Raw genomic sequence first — 16,650 nt, forward strand, 5'->3', positions numbered from 1 at the left:
CATCATCATGGCCTGAACAGCTTATTAAGGTGGGAAGAAAGGATGTTTCAGATAAAATCTGGGGTATAAAACGAAGATTGTCCATGAAAAAATGTTTATCTCATTTTTCATGTTTGGAGTTTTAAAAATAGTTACGTTCGTAGATCTAAATACCTGATCTTAATGATTTCTTTCAATGCTGAGACAATACATTACTTGGTCATCTAGATTAAGGGTAAAAAAGGGACAGAGAAGGAAAAAATAAGGACCATGATGGGAAGTACTATGATGGGAAATGATAGTTTTTTTTTTTTTTAATGTTATTTCTACATTACTTGGTGGTTTACTGCACCTTACTTATCTTAAGCTGGATGACTTCATTAGAAAATGAGAGATCAAATCGAGCGTTCTGAATATAACACATTTAAACGTTTGACGTTTTAAGGGCAAAAGCTCCTAAACAACTGTGTGGCCATTGAGATGTTGGAACAACTTTCCAGTTTCATGTTCCCCAGTGCATATAAATAAGTACAATAATATTAACAGCAACAACAAAAACACAGCGCATAGCGAATGCTGTTTAAAAAGTCTTCCAGTGTCTGCAGTCATGATGAACTAACTGCATTGACTTCCGTTCATTCATTCAAAAGTCTTATTTTGAAACTGACATTCACACCACAGGATTCAAAAGCCCCCACTGCACTTGGCCAGATGTAAATTCTCATATTAACAGAGGTGCAGATAATGCTTTCAAAACTACTGCTATATTTGGGGAAAAGCTCAATTTCAGCGTTTCTTCCTATGTATTTCGCGTGGCCAAAGCCAGAGGGGAAGGGCTGTACGGGGGGCTGGGGGAAGTGACTTCATACTTTTGATTACGGAATGTCATGTTTACCACTGTAAACGTTCAGCCTTTAAATGAGAAAGCGGGTGGAGTGAGATCGCTCTCACGCCGTGCATTTTGTATGTTACATCTTACCCACCAGCCAAACTTTCTCCATCAGTCTGAGTAGGTCAGCGGCGGAAATGCTGCCTGAAAGGGAAACGCAGGGTCGGGAGGCGGCGTGTGCTCCTTACCCGGTGTTGCCTTTGGAGTTACCTGAAGCATTCAAGCTCTTGCACCCAGAGAAAAAGCTTCTCGTTTCACTTCGGTCGTTTCCGTGGGGGAATTGCGGTACGGGCAGGTCCTGGGTGTGGCGGTGCCAACAGGGAACTCAGATCTCCGTCTTCCCGCTTCTGGCAAACCTTCCCAGCCCCTGACGGGCGAGTGACCGGCCCTCGAGACCCGCCTTCCGGGATCCCGGGGTCGCTGGCTGACAGACCCCGCCGCCGAAGCAAACCGCTGGAGCGCAGGGTGCGAGTGCGCTTCTCCCCCATTCGTTCCGCGCCTGGAGGCGGATCCCCTTCCCTGCACACAAGTCCTTATATGCACCGGTTGCACCAGCCCGTGTTACTCCAGCCCCACAAATAATTAATGGGGGAGGGAGGCCCGCTCTTTTTTTTCCCCCTCTGGATTTGTCAGCGCTAGAGCAGTGAACCCTGCCGAAACCCCCCTGATGCGATTGAGAGCCATTGTGTTGCAGTGCACAAACTGGACACACAAAAATAAAGCCCCTTTGCCCCTACGATAAGCGCGGCAGGGTTCAGGAACAGCTTTTCACATCCAGCCAGATTAGCCTGCAAAAGCCTGGGCGGAAAGGGTGCGCGCCCCTCCCCCATCCAGGCTGGTGCAGAAGGACCGGGTCAGGAAGCGCGGCCTCTCCCCAGTCGGAGACCACGCCTCCTCCGCCTTCACCCCCCCCTTCTTTACTCCTCCCAGGAAGCGGTGATAGACAGTTCTGTGTGGTTCTCCACCCCCACCCCCCCACCCCCCCGGCAGAGTGGAGGAGTTGATGTGTCTCATTATAACAGCCAATGCAGCCGCCATCCACGCACAAGCAAAGAAGCATGTCCCATTTAAATACACCCACGCAGCCCCAGCGCCCTTAGCTGAGCAGGGCGCGCAGCCCACACGCACCGCGGCTCCGGGCTTGGAGATCCGCGCAGGTTGGGCTCCCGGACCCGGCGGACCGAAGAGCGGAGGATCGGGATCGGGTGTTGTGGGGCCGGAGTGGGCGGGGGAGGCTGGGCCCGGGGCCTCTGGCGCGACACCCGCATGAGGACGCGAGTGAAATAGACCAAGGTGGAATTTCCAAGGGAGAAGCTTCAGGGTGGTTTTGGACCATTTCTCCCGCGAAGAAGTAGACATGGCGAGCGACTCCCCGGCTCGCAGCCTGGATGAAATCGATCTCTCGGCTCTGAGGGTGAGCAGAACATGTTTTCTGATTTCTTTCCAGTGGCTTGGGTCGGGGTGAATGGGCTCGGTGCGTGAACTGGGGCCGGGACTGGTGGGCAGAGGCGAATGCGACGCGGAACGAACCTGGCTTCTCGTTTTGATTCGGGGTCTGCTGAGGTGCTCTTGGCTAAGCCTCCACGCAAGGGCTGTGCGGTACGTGTCCTCCTTCGGTTGTGGCCAAGGCTCCCCCGAGAACCAGTGGAGCTTATGCCAGTTTCATCTTACACCAGTGTAAGAGCATTAAAATGAAATGTTCCTGGTGTGTGTGTGTGTGTGTGTGTGTGTGTGTGTGTGTGTGTGTGTGGCGTGTGCACACACGCCCCGGACGGTCATCTCGTGCCAAGGCGCAGACCCCACCGTCCCCTTTTGCAAAAAAGGATAACAGCAGCGTGAATTAAGGCACTGGCCACTCACTTTTTCCAGCTACCTGCAAGATGACATTGTGAGCCTGACTGTCCCCACGAAGCCGAACCTGCCGCTCCAAGGGGGCGGCTATTGCAATGCTGGTCTTGTAGATGGCAACTGCCTCCTCTACCCCCTCTCCGCCTTCCGCGCCCGGACTCCCTCTCAGCGCTCTCTTCTATGCCAGTCTGCCGCTCACTTTTATTTATGGTTTAACTTAGCCCTGCCTGTGCTTTCTGACTTGGTGCCTCTGACATTTCAGTTTTATGGCTGAACTTAAGCAGGTGAAAGGATGTGTTCTCTGCTTTTCCCCAGGCAGACCGGAACTCCCGTTGAGTGTGTGTGTGTGTGTGTGCGCGCGCGCGTGCGCGCGCGTGTGTGTGTGTTCGTGTTCGCCCTGTGTCTGTGGCCAGTCCTTTGTAGAGAGCATCTACTTCCCTCCAGCCCCACTGGTTTGCGTTTACCTTCACGTGAATTGCCTCACACGCCTTTTCATTGTATTGACTAAGACATCACTGCTATAGAATCCATTTTGCTGTTGTTTTGAGATCAGAATACCAGGAATCCCAGTGTAGCCTCGACGACTCCCCACCCCCACCCCCGACTCCCAACACACTCTTTCGGGGAAGGGGGCAGAGCTTTCTAACCATTTTAATTAGATGCTGCCTGGCGAAAAGGGGGTGAGGGGTGGGGGTGGCGGCAGCAGCGGGGGTCTGAGAAGGATTGGATACCAATTTAAGGATGGCTTCTTCCTCTCCTGAACCAAGAATAAAATTAAAAAAAAAAAAAAAGCAACCACATATATACTTGAAGCCTGGAGGGTTGGTGAGACCGAATTGATGATGGCTCTCAACACAGACACGCAGGATGGGTGAAGCTTGGAAGTTCACACGCCCTCCTGAGGCATACATTGTTAGACCGATGCTAAATCTTGGGATTATAGACCTGAATCTTCATTACTTCTCCTGACACTGCCTCATTCTCCACGGCTATTTTAAAGAGCTACCTTTACCGTCAAAGTGGTACTTTTTCTTTAGTCTCATTAATCGTCTCTCCCTACATAGCCTCCTCTTTTTAACTTCCCCTCCTCTTCTTGTTAGTCCTTCCAAGAGGTGAGGTTTCTGCAAGGCAGCCTAGGGATGGAGAAGGAACATAGATGCCATTTGAAATGCCTTTTTTGATAGTTGGGCAGCAAAAGCCCATTCATGTGATATTACAGTAAGCTGTCTATTTCCCTGATGCAGAAATGCCATATTCAGAACCCGCTGCCCCCTGGGCAGCTGGGGGTGGGGGTTGGTAACAGGGTGGGTGCTTTGGCTAAGTCTGTGGTTTCCTGCTTTACAGACTGTGTGTGTTCATTTGCCCTACTTTCTGCGCTGGGAGTTGCTGCCAGTGGGTTAATCAGGTGGATGGATGGCCCAGACTACAGGGTAGAGGAAAGTGGCAAAGCCCAGGAGGGGGTGGGGTGGGGGGGGTAGGGGGAAGGAGTCTGAACAATGGGCAAGGCTTGTGGTTTTCCTGAGCTAGAATCTCGACATTGCTCCTCTAATGGAAAGCGCTCCGATGTGATTTTTAAGTTGGGCTTGGTTGGAGGTGTCCCTTGTGGGCTTTTTCCTGGGGAAGGTTTTCTGACATACGGAGCACAGAGCCTGCAGGCTTGTGAGCAACCACGAGGGCTCACCGGCCTGCCTGGAGTGTGATTCACACACGGGAGGCCTGTGCTCCGTCATGATCCCGGGGTCCTGGGATCGAGCCCCGCATCGGGCTCCCTGCTTCTCCCTCTCCCACTCCCCCTGCTTGTGTTCCCTCTCTCGCTGTGTCTCTCTCTGTGAAATTAAAAAAAAAAAAAATCTTTAAAAAAAAAGAGACCTGTATTTTGAAAAGATATCTTTGCAGGCTTCACTGAAATTGCTCTTTGTGGCCTGGGCTTAGTGCTTTGCCTCTGTATTTCTGCCTACAGGAGGTGTGTAAAGAGGGAGGGCTAAGGCCAGCTCTAGAGATGGGAACTGCTGGCTGGAAGACTTAAATGCAGATGTGGAGACAAATGCATCCCGGATGCTGGGGGGTATGACCAGTCTTGTAGGGGGTGAGGTGTGCAGGCCGGCTGTTGAGTCCACAGACCACCTAGGTGATCTCCACAAACCAGAGGGCAGATAATGTCTCTCTGTCTTCCCAAATTAGGAGAGGTGCGTTTCTCTAGATGAGAGGTCTCATTTGTGCCTAACCCCTCAGGAAAGCCTGCCTGCCGAGAACCTCCTGGGGAATGCCTGACCCCTGAAATGCAGCCAAGGTCAGTGGCATCTAGGAGAATTTGCTGCAGCCTTAACCAGTCCCTTGCTGTTTCCGTGGCTCTTTAATGTACACAGTCAATGCTCTTTTTGTAAACCCTGAGCTCAATGCATTAAAAGCAGATTCTGTCTGGAGAGGCCTTTATCCTTCTCACTTTGGGGGCTTATTGTTCTCAGCCAGTGATCCCAGACTGGACCCAGTCTAAATTTTCCCCAAATAGCAACAATGCATAATTTAAACCAGAGCAACCAGGGACAGCACTGATCATTTAAATTATGCAAGATTTGGATGGTTTTAGAAAGTAAGATAAAATAGGATCTTCTTTGGTTAGAAAAGAGATGAAATGAATCCATTTTTATTAGTCCTGATTTTTAGAGCTCTGGAGATAAACTAAGTGTTGGGGGAGGGGGATAATTTCATAGATTTAGAGCTGGAAGAGAATTGGAGAACCCTTAGCCACTCCTTTCATTTAATACTAAGCTGAAGCCCAGAGAGTTGTAGTCATTGTCCAAGGTCACACAGCCCTGTCTCCCCTGGGGTGCGGGTGAGGGAGGCGAAAAGGGTGGTTTGGAGAGAGAATCTAGGTTTCCTGACTTCTCATCTGTGCTCTTTTCTCTAAGTCACACTGTCTGTGGCTGAATCAGAAATCAATAATACATTTTCTGCCTGAGCACAAAAAAATGGCAGCGAGGAATTATTTCACCAGAGTCATGGAATTGTATTTATCGAGAATAGAGAAACTGCTTCATGCAGGTAAACTCATAATACATAAAACCGTGGAGCATTAAGGTACCTTTGGAATTCATCTTGTTCAACCCCCCCTCAATTCTTTCTCTCCTGGCAAATGACTGTCTGAATCATGTAGGACAGATGGTTGTCCTGCATAGGACCCTCTCTCAGTAACCCAGCTCCATCTGAATTGGTCCCACGGGGTCAGTCTAGATATGCACATTATTCAGATGTCTCTGCATGTGAGGTTTATAGAGTTCTATGTATGTTTTGCATAATCTATGTGGATACTCATATATAGTGTCATGATTATAAACTACCCATGTGGGTGTATGAAATGTGTGTATACATACATAGGCACAGAAAACAATCTACTCATTCAAACTCAAGGCTTGAGTCATTCTCCCTTCAAGACATCACAGTGTTAAAAGAAATGAAATTTGCCACCAGTATGCTTTACTACATATGAAGTGAGATCAGCCCAGAAGCTTTTTGGAGATTAGCATCTATCTGAGTCTGAGCACCTTGGCTGTCCTTAGTTTGGCCCACAGAGGAAGGCGTTCAAGGCCAAGTTTGGCTGCTGCTGACTTCATACTCTTAAGTTTCTGCCAGGACTCGCACTCACTTTTCTATTTGAACAGAATTAGATGACCTCTGCTTGTCTTTCCCCCTGCCCCTCACTGCCTTCTAGGCCCAGCTATTTCTTTGTCTCTTAAGACCTAGATTTAAGAACTGATCTCATATGGAAGACTTGCACACATCTTTCCTGCTACACTTTTTCTCCTTGTGTTATAAATGGTGTGGGGATTATTTTCTGCCTACTTAATGAACTATGGGCTCCATGAGGCTGGAGGTTAGGTCTTGCTCATCTTTGAGTCTGTAATTGCAGTTAGTTGCATAAATGGATAAATGCACAAATTAGTGAGTAGGTGAATGGAGTGTACCGAGCACTGGGTTCTGTGTCCATGTCTTAGTAGTTCTGTGACTCCGGGTAAGTCACGTAACCATAATTCATTTAACAATGGGAATGAACTCAACTGCTTGCCTTCCTCATATGCTGACTTCAAAAATCAAAGTGTTTATGGCAATACTGTGAAAACCGTAAAGCACTACACAAATATACTATTCCATGATTAAATAGAATTTTATGGGAATCTTGATTCTACCATTTGATCCCAATGATTTCGCCTAATTGAAAATGATCCTGAGAAAAAGATAACAGAATGTCCTGCAACTTTCTAATAGTACCTTTTCCTTTTTATGTGTCAACATGACCTTGTATATTTCTCTGCTGGCCTGGGTTGACCTTTGCCCCAGGGTCAGCATTCATTACTTTTTTTTTTTTTAAAGATTTTATTTTTAAGTAATCTCTACACCCAACATGGGGCTCAAACCCACAACCCCGAGATCAAGAGTCACACGCTGTAATGACTGAGCCAGCCAGGTGCCCCTAGCGTATTTCTAAGCTACTATCAGGTATCAGCATTATTCATTAAAACTTTCTTCTTTTTTTCTTCTCTCTCTTTTTTTAAAACTTTTCCCCCTCTTTATGGATTAACCATTTTTTTTTTTTTATAAAATGTTTTATTTATTTATTCATGAGAGTCAGAGAGAGAGAGAGAGAGGCAGAGGCAGAGGGAGAAGCAGGCTCCCCGCCCAGCAGGGAGCCCGATGCGGAACTCGATCCCAGGACCCTGGGATCATGACCTGAGCCGAAGGCAGACGCCCAACCATCTGAGCCACCCAGGCGCCCATTTAACCATTATTTAAATAAAACCACATTTATTATGCCTATGCCTTTACAAAGTTTGTGTATTAGGGCGGAGTGTGGGCACCTGAAATGATACAATACTAGTCCCGCATTTAAAACCTTCTGGTCAGAGGTCTCAGGGGTGGGTGGTTAAAGAAATCTTGAAACATTATTTATTTTTTACCCCAGAGCGCTTAATTAAATTTGGCCTTAAATGAGAATTTAGTAAAGTTGCAGGAATTGATAAGATGACAGTATCTTAAAATGATAATAGCAGAGCAGTTTTTTAATTAGATACATTTGTAGTTTTTTAGAGATATTAAACAGGTGTTTTCTTTGCCATGACATTGCCTCATAATAAAATAGTGTGCAGTGGTAGTTATCAGAATATCAGAGAAATATGCATAATCATTTTCAGTATCCATTATTAACTGGAGTAATCTTAGTACAAAAGGGAATATAAGTCATGGTTTGCTGTTTGCATAATTGTCTACTTAGGAGGTCATAGAATATTTTTTTTTTTAAGATTTTATTTATTTATTTGACAGAGAGAGACACAGCAAGAGAGGGAACACAAGCAGGGGGAGTGGGAGAGGGAGAAGCAGGCCTCCTGCCGAGCAGGGAGCCCGATGCGGGGCTTGATCCCAGGACTCTGGGATCATGACCTGAGTGGAAGGCAGACGCTTAACGACTGAGCCACCCAGGCGCCCCAGGTCATAGAATATTTTGTTGATGAACGAATACCCAGCATTTTTCCTTCACGAAAATATCACACCGCCCGCCGCCTTACCTGTAAGGCTCTTTGAAAGCTTGTAATTTTGAGTCTTCTTTCTGCGTTTCTGTGTCTCTGCCCTGGTATTAGTCTTCCATGCCCTTCTCGTTCTATGCCTTTCCTTCCTTCAGGGGTATGGTTCTAACATCCACCCGGCTTTGAGCTACTATGATTGGATCATGGCTGCCATGCCCAGCTGAGCACCCCCAGTCTCTGAGTCTGTGTTTCTGAGGGAATTTGGGATAACTTGTGTCTGAAAAACGCTTTTATGTCAAATTGGTTCTTCCATATCTGTGGGGGAAGTAGCTGTCTGAGAACAGGGCCTGAACTAGCAGTGTGCTGAGAATTCCAAGAAAATCTGGGTGATATTTTTTGAATGAAATGTTATTCTGCTCATATAAATATAAGGTTCCTAGAGGAGAGAGAGGGAGGACTTAAATAGAAAATGTTGGATGAATTCCGCTTGTAATTTCTTTCATTCTGGTTGGAAGCTTATTTCCCTCTAGAGAAAGATGATTCGCTCTCTGCTTTTTACACGCCCAGGCTCTTCTCCAGTTGTCTCTAGGGGTGCCTGGAAATTCTCAAAACACATTTTATTTCACCCCAGTCTTACACGGCCTTCCTTGCTGTCTCTGGCATGAGGCCTTTTGCTCCATTCCTCCCTACAAGCACCGCAGTGACGGTCCCCTGGGCAGCCGCTGTGACAAGACTTGACTCCTCTGACTCTGCCACCAGCCTTCTCCTGACTGGTCTCCCTGTACTGGCCCCTGCAGCCACACTGCTCTTCAGCAGCACATTTTCAGTCTCGGGGTTTCTTATTCACGGCCTTCCCTGACTCCTCACTGTCTACAGACCCAAGGCTGAACTCTTCGGCTATGACTCAGCTGCGCCTCCCGCCATGCGCTGCAGTTCTGACCACCGATCCTTTACTCCTGCCACAGAGAACAACTTCCTTCTCCCCATGGATGCTCTTTGGGGTGGGGGGCCCTTATCTGTGCCTCCTTGCCTAACACTAAGCATTCAGATGCCACCTTTCCCACAAAATTGTCCCTGATTTCCCTCGGGTAGTAGTTATCCATCCCATTTGTACGCCCTTTCAGAACTGACCTCACACTCAGAACTTTCTATCCTGGGGGGCACCTGGGTGGCTCAGGCGGTTAAACGACAGCCTTCGGCACAGGTCATGATCCTGGAGTCTTGGGATTGAGTCCAGCATCGGGCTCCCTGCTCAGTGGGGAGTCTGCTTGTCCCTCTGTGCCTCACCCCCCTCGAGTTCTCTCTCTCTCTCAAATAAATAAATAAATAAAAATCTTAAAAAAAAAAAAGAACTTTCTGTCCTGGATTATATTCACTACTAGGCAGTAAACTTCATGAAGGCAGTGCATATATTTGATTCTCTTAGGACTCACCACCGGGATGACCTTTGGGGCTGCAGGACTCCTTTTTGTATATGGCTTAGAAGGTTTTTTCTCTGCATAGCTAACTAGATAGCTTTTTTTTCCCCTAAAGATTTATTTATTTATTTGAGAGAGAGAGAGAGGGAGAGAGTGTATGCGTGCGGGGTGGGGGGTAGGGAGAGAGGGAGAGGAAGAGAGAGCCTCAAGCCAACTCTGTGCTGAGTGTGGAGCCGAGGCGGGGCTCAATCTCACAACCCTTAGATGACAACCTAAGCTGAGCCCAAGATTTGGACACCCAACAGACTGCACCACCCAGGTGCCCTGCTAACTAGATAGCTTTAAAAATTATTATCATATTGTATATATTATCTGCAACCTGTTTTTTCAAAAATGTGTTTTCAGTTGTTTGCTGCTTTTGTTTGTTTATTTATTTATTTATAAAGTAAATTCTACCTCCAGTGTGGGGCTCGAACTCATGACCTCAAGATCAAAAGTCCCATACTCTAATGACTGAGTCAGCCAGGTGCCCCTGCAACCTGTTTTTTAAACGTAATAGTCACCCTTTTTTGCATGCTGTTAATGTTTTTCTATAACATAATTTAAAAAAAATTCTTTGTTGTGGGGAATTTTAAACTTAGGTGAAAGTGGAAGGAATATTGGAATGCTCATACATTCCTGGTGGGAATGTCAAGTGGTACAGCCACTTTGTAAAATACGTTGGCAGTTCCTCAAAATGTTAAATAATAGAGTTACCATGTGACCCAGCAATTCCACTCCTAGGTATATACCCAAGAGAACTGAAAACATATATCCAAACAAAAACTTGTCCACAAATGTTCGTAGCATTATTGTTCATCCTAGCCAAAAAGTGGAAACAACCCAAATGTCCACCAATTGATGAGTGAACAAATGGAATGTAGTATATCCATACCATGGAATATTATTCATCAATAAAAGGAAGTGCTGATACATGCTATAATATGGATGAACATTATCCTAGGTGAAAGAAGCTGCACACAGAAGGCCACATGTTATAGGATTCCATTTATATGAAATGCCCCAAATAGGCAAATCTATAGAGATGAAAAGGGGGTTAGTGGTTTCTAGAGCTTGAGGGGAAGTGGAAAATGACTGCTAACTTCTTAAAATTAGGCAGTGGTGATGGTTGCTCAGCTCTGAACATACTAAAAATCACTTGTTCACTTCAAAAGGGTGAATTTTATAGAGTGTGAATTTAATCTGAATAAAACTGGTATGTAAAATAGACAGAAACAGTAGAATGAGCCCCCAACTTAACAATGATCCATTCATGCCCAGTCTTGTTTTATCCACACCTCCATCCGCTTCCTCCTCCATATTATTTTCAAGCATCATATCATTTCATTTGTAAATATTCCAGTATGCAGCTCTAAAAGATAAACACTCTTAAAAATACATAACCACAATACTATTATCAGGCTTCGAAATTAGTATGTAATTTAAAATTTCTTCAAGTATTCAGTCAGGGTTCGAATTTCTAGTCACATGTTTTTAATGACTGCTTAGCATTTTATTGTGGGGATGAATCATATTATATTTAACCAATTCCTACTGGTGAAGCTTTTGCTTATTTCCAACTTCTCAAGTCTTACAAATAGTGGGTCAATAAACATACATAGTCTTTGTATACATCTCTGTGTCCTTAGAATAACTTCTTAGAAGTGCAGTTTATGATAAAAGTATGTAAATGACTCTAAGGCTCTGATACTGTCAGATTTCCTCTAAATTTCCTGTGAGGTAGGTGTCTACGACTTCACATGAGGCTTAGAAAAATCAATTAATTTACCAAAAGTCATAGAGCTACGAAATGGCTGTACTTACAACTGACCTGCCCCAAAGTCACTGCCAATAGCGACTCACACGGCCATTATTTGCCCAGTAGACCTTGTCAGGACATCAGAATTATCTGATGTATTATCTCCCTAAAGTTCACAGATTTCCCAGAAGCCTTTCTTTGGGGCACAAGCTCTCTTTGATGAGCTTATGGTGTTTAAGTGTTATTTCCTTGTGATTTTGTTTTTTAAATAACCATGGTCAGTTTAGAAAAGTTAATTGTTCTTTTTCTTGTCTTAAAAATGTAAAAGCATAAAATGTGAACCGTTTGGGGATTAGCAGGGATTTCCTTGTACACTGGGTATCAGGCATGTTTACCTTCTGTCTGTCATTCTCTTTGGAAAACCACTCGACAGGTGTGTTTGGAAGACATGTGGAATCAGGCTCAAAGGTTTCCATTTTTTAAGAACTGGAGACCACCGAATGTGCGATTGTTGCAGAAGCTAGCAAGAGGAGCCAGAAGATATGTTATAGCAGGGGCCATGCTCAAGCCTTTATCTGTCAGATAATTATTAAAGTCAAAATCTCAAGTTGTACCTTCTTTGAGATGATTATGGATATTTTAAGACTACAGTGGAGAAAATGGAAGATGCAGCTGGTAGCCAGAAGGGTAAAGGGCCTTGCATTTTGGAACACAATCTGTTTTCCACCAGGTTTATAGGTAAGAAACTATTAAAATTGACACACCTTTGGGGTTGCCAGTTTTGTGGAGACCAGAGACCAACTGCCTTGCTTTATTAGATTTTATACCTTAACCCTCCATTTAAAATGCCTATAAATTATTTATGCCTAGGGTAGAAATCCAGAACTTCACATGGACATTGTTTCATCATTTCTACTTCTAGGTTTTTTTTTGTTTTGTATTGTTTTTTAATTTTTTTTAGCTGCCTGTAATCAAATTATAGCAGTGTGGTGGGTGGAATAGGTTGTAAGCAGTAATTGCAACCTATATTTAAATAATAATAATAATATTTAGCATTTATAGAGCACTTAATATCTTCAAAGTACTTGCAAAGATTATCTAATTAAATACCCTCTCTGGTTATAATCTGGATATAAATGCACTTAAATTCAGAACAGGGTCATGAGAAACGTATACATTTGAAAGTTAATGCTAGCTATTCTTTAAAAACCTATGCAATGATCAGAGTTAGAGCTTGGGATTCTGTTAGATTGGTTTTGTGGATCCTTTTGTTAAACCTGGTGACAGGTTTAGATTAAATCTGTACCTTATTAATGCCTCTGCTTACTTTCTGATCATTAAGGACTGAGTGTTGATCATTGCTCGGGTCCTTACAGACACTAAAATATAAACAACATCAGTAAGCTTTAAAATGGGCCTCCTCGCTGCATTTCATGTCCTGGCCTCAGATGAAACTCCCATTAGTAAGTGAAATGAAGTGGGGTTGTGCAAGAAAGAACGGCTATGCATTGCAGTTTAGTAATTTCCATCTGAGAAAAATAGATTAAACCGCACAGTAGGATACATCATAAAGAAATGCACTGGAGAAATGAAACATCTTTAGTTCGACTGTACTAATGACTTCTTGCTGTTTTGGACATGTGTCTGTGTACCGTCCCCTTGCACGTATGTCCTGTGTTGGCAATTTCGATAGAGTTTGGAGCAAGGACCTGCGTGGCTTACTCAGTAGGAAGTGGAGAAGTCTGCAGTTGGTAGATTTTTAGTAAATGTTATCCTGTGCATTGTGATTTTTCTAAGAGCTGGTTGACAGGTTAACTGCCTAGACAGTAGTTCTCAAAGTGAGATCCCTGGAGCAGTACCTTCACCTAAGTACCTCTTAGGTCCTGCTTCTCTGACCTACTGAATCAGAAACTGGCGATGGGATCCAGTAACCTGTGCATTAGGAAGCCCTCCAGGTAATTTTGGTGTACTTCTGAGGTTTGGAATCACTGGCCTAAATTTTTAAAATACAGCTTTCTTTTTTTCTCGTTTCTTTCATGCTGGTTCATTCATTCATTCAACAAATATTAATGGAGCATCTACTGTGTGGCTAGCATTGTGCTAGATTTGGTGGAGGATTTGGTGAAGAAGACACCCGGGAACACTGTCCTCATAGATCTTGGTGCCTAATGAATGGGGAAAAGCATATGTTAAGAAATAATTGTAAGAATGACTTACTAAAGACAGGTTGTTTTGGAAAACACAGCATATCCACAGAAATTTGAGTATGCCTGAAAATGTTGCAGAGTAGAAAATAGTGATTTATTTATATAAGGTAACTGGAACTTTTTCACAAGGCGTATGGCTTCAAATTGTGGAAGGCGCATACTTTAAGGAGTATGGAATTTAAAATTTCACACTAATATATGCATTTGAGTTGTTTGTAAGAAAGGGGATACTTGAACTGCAAAAGTCGACACTTTCAACTGATAATCCTGGACTGTTTTTTGTGTTGCCTTTTTTTTTTTTTTTTTAGCAAGTTTAATTCAGGGGGCAGAAACCCCACCCCCATGACCAGGAAGATGCATCTTTTTAGTGCTAATTTCCTGTTTTTCCCTATGGACCTGTAGGGATTCAGTTTGAAGCCCAGGAGATGCTGGTATTTGCCTAGAAGCTGAAAAAGGAATCCATATTCACAGCACTTTCAGCTCTACTTTTGTTTGAAGCCATGAAATCTTTGAGTTGTGTATTTTGTGAAACAAAAAATGAAATGGACTTTTGGAATCTAGGCAGCAGGCTAAAGGATCTGACTTTTCTTGTAACAACAATCTATAAACATCTTTTACCTAGCTACCAAGATGTCCCGTGTTATTATTTTAATCTGTAGGTCTTAGATAAACACACTGCTTATATTGGGCGGTTTTTTATTTGGAGTTGTTAAGGTAACTTTGTATACAACTCGATAATGAGTATGTATCAAAATTTTATTCCATACTTACTGCTGGGAAGATGCTTTTAAAAAATTGAATTCAAAGACCCCCCTTTTAGAAGGCCTATTTTAAAGGGAAAAGAGATGTGAGGTAATCATCATTAGCCTGGATATAAGAAATACCTAGTTAAAGAGGATACAGTTTTTTGTAATATTGCAGCTGGGGGGACAGATCCAACTTTCTCAGAAGAGGTCTTAATATCATTAAAGTGTCATCGAACTGTGCAAGCATTTTACTCAGGAATGTTCTCGACTCTCCAGATGGGGTTACTCTCCAGTGACTCTCTATGTCATTCAATGAATTCTTCCTGGGACCAAGTTTGGAAAGCTTTGTTTCCTTTGGTGGTGGTAGTTTAGGCCCAGGAAACTCTGAATTTGACATGGTTCCTCTGCAGCCGTCTGCACGGGTGAGAGGGCCCTCTGAGTTTTGGAGTGCTGCCGTTTTCCAGTTGAACTCGTAAGACTGACTTTTTAGAGGCCACAAACTGAGCTCGGATGGTCCTGGTGCTGGTGTCCTACTCAAGTATGGTTGATAAGGTGATAAGGTCAAAGCCAAGTGTTTGCTATTCCTAAAAGGGCACACCTCTGTTTTCTTTTTCTTAAACTGGTAGCTCTAGCACCGGAGAGAACAGGGTTTTCTTTTCATGCGAATAAACAAAAGCCCTACCGAGCGCCCCTGGGGCTTAACACCCGGATGCTACTCAGGGAAAGAGCATTGCACACACTTTGGTCGGAATAATATGTATGTTCTCTCGGTGAGTATTTTAAAGATGTAACTCGCACTGGTATTGTAGTCATAATTTCTTGAATATAAACAGCTTTTGTTTTGGGAGAAGAACAGATGTAAAAGTGTGAAGTACAGAAGTTTACACATTTTGATGGGGGAGGGGCGGGGGGCGGTGCGGGGGGCGGGGAGGGGAGCTGGAGAGAGAAGGGGAGGAGGAACACTGTTTCTTTAAAATCACGGTAACTCAATCTTACTCCTTTGTTTTCCTTGAGTGACTGAAAATTAGCAGGGGAAATCTCTTGGAACCCGACCAGCTGGGTACCTAAATCTCCCACTTAACTGATGGCCCCAGAAAGAGTGCTAGCGGGTAATTAGCATAGGTCCTCATAGGTCTTCATCCCTAGGAACAAAAAGGGTCCCTCCCAAGGAGGAAGCCTGTCTGTGAAGAGAGGGGATTATACACATTCAGTGAACTATCTATGATACTTAAAGTAAAATGTGAGAGGCGCAGAGATCCCAGCCCCAGATAGCGGGTTTGTTTTCTAGATTGGAAAAATGTAAATGGCAGGGGTTTGAGAGCTTGGTGTTCCTCTGGTCTCTGAACCAAAGCTCTTGCTGGTTCTCTGCGTGCCCACTCCCTCCTTTAATTTGTGAGTATGTTTGTAAAAGGTACTTGGGGTTTACAAAGCAGCAGGGACATTACTGTGAGTATCCTTTATCCCTTGAGGCCAGGTCTGTTTCTTTTCTTTTCTGAAAGCAGGGTCTCTGCTTCATAGCTTATCACCTGATTCAAGGCAAGTTGCATCAGATTTAAAGCAATAGTTCCCTGACCTTCTTTCTGGGTTCCTGCCTTCTGTAAGTTGCTGCTTGTTTGCGGGATTCACAATTAGGATTTTGTCCCTGTGGAGACTCTGTTTAGTGTGCAAGGCCCATTCTCATTTGCCATGCTTGGTTCCTTGATAACTCCGCTTCGACAAATGTTTTGGTCAAATTTTCTGTGATCATTTGTTTGATATTGCATGTCAATGCTAAGTGATTTCAAGCATGGTTCAAATGAACATCTCTGATCATTTCTCTTCTAACTTTCAGTGAAATTTGGAATGTGAATAAATTACGAGGCCATGTGAACCTCATGGTTCCCAGAACGGCTAGTTAAAACTATATTCAGACTATGCTTCATGCCATCATAAATGTAAATCTGATTTTAAAATATCCCTGAGAATGTGGATACCCTGGAACTCTCATACTTTGCTGGTGGGATTATAAAATGGTTAAGCCACTTTGGAAAACACTTCGGCTGTTTCTGAAAAAGTTAAATATAAGTTTACTCTATGACTCAGCAATTTCACTTCTGAATATCTCCCCAAGAGACATGCAAACATATGTCCAGGCAAAAACTCGTAACCTGAATGTTCATCATAGCCAAAACCGGAGACAACTCAAGTGTCTATCCACTGATGAAGAGGTAAACAAAATAAGGTGGAGTACAATGGGATACCATCCCACA

The 16,650-nt window shown here is 44.1% G+C and overlaps 1 protein-coding gene across 5 annotated transcripts in view; it reads left to right on the forward strand.

Moving 5' to 3' along the window:
• Positions 1-1,870: 1,870 nt before the first annotated feature.
• TNIK (TRAF2 and NCK interacting kinase) overlaps positions 1,871-16,650 on the forward strand; it is a 382,741-nt gene continuing 367,961 nt past the window's right edge. For 4 of the 5 annotated variants that reach the window (XM_078069253.1, XM_078069254.1, XM_078069258.1 and 1 more), the window contains exon 1: positions 1,872-2,282. In XM_078069253.1, coding sequence (XP_077925379.1) covers positions 2,226-2,282 — 57 coding nt within the window. In that variant the 5' untranslated portion in view covers positions 1,872-2,225. Of the gene's footprint in view, positions 2,283-16,650 lie in introns of all 5 variants that reach the window. The other variant, XM_078069267.1, reaches the window with a different exon arrangement.

Source organism: Halichoerus grypus, chromosome 1 (assembly GCF_964656455.1).
Source record: "Halichoerus grypus chromosome 1, mHalGry1.hap1.1, whole genome shotgun sequence".
Classification (NCBI taxonomy): domain Eukaryota; kingdom Metazoa; phylum Chordata; class Mammalia; order Carnivora; family Phocidae; genus Halichoerus; species Halichoerus grypus.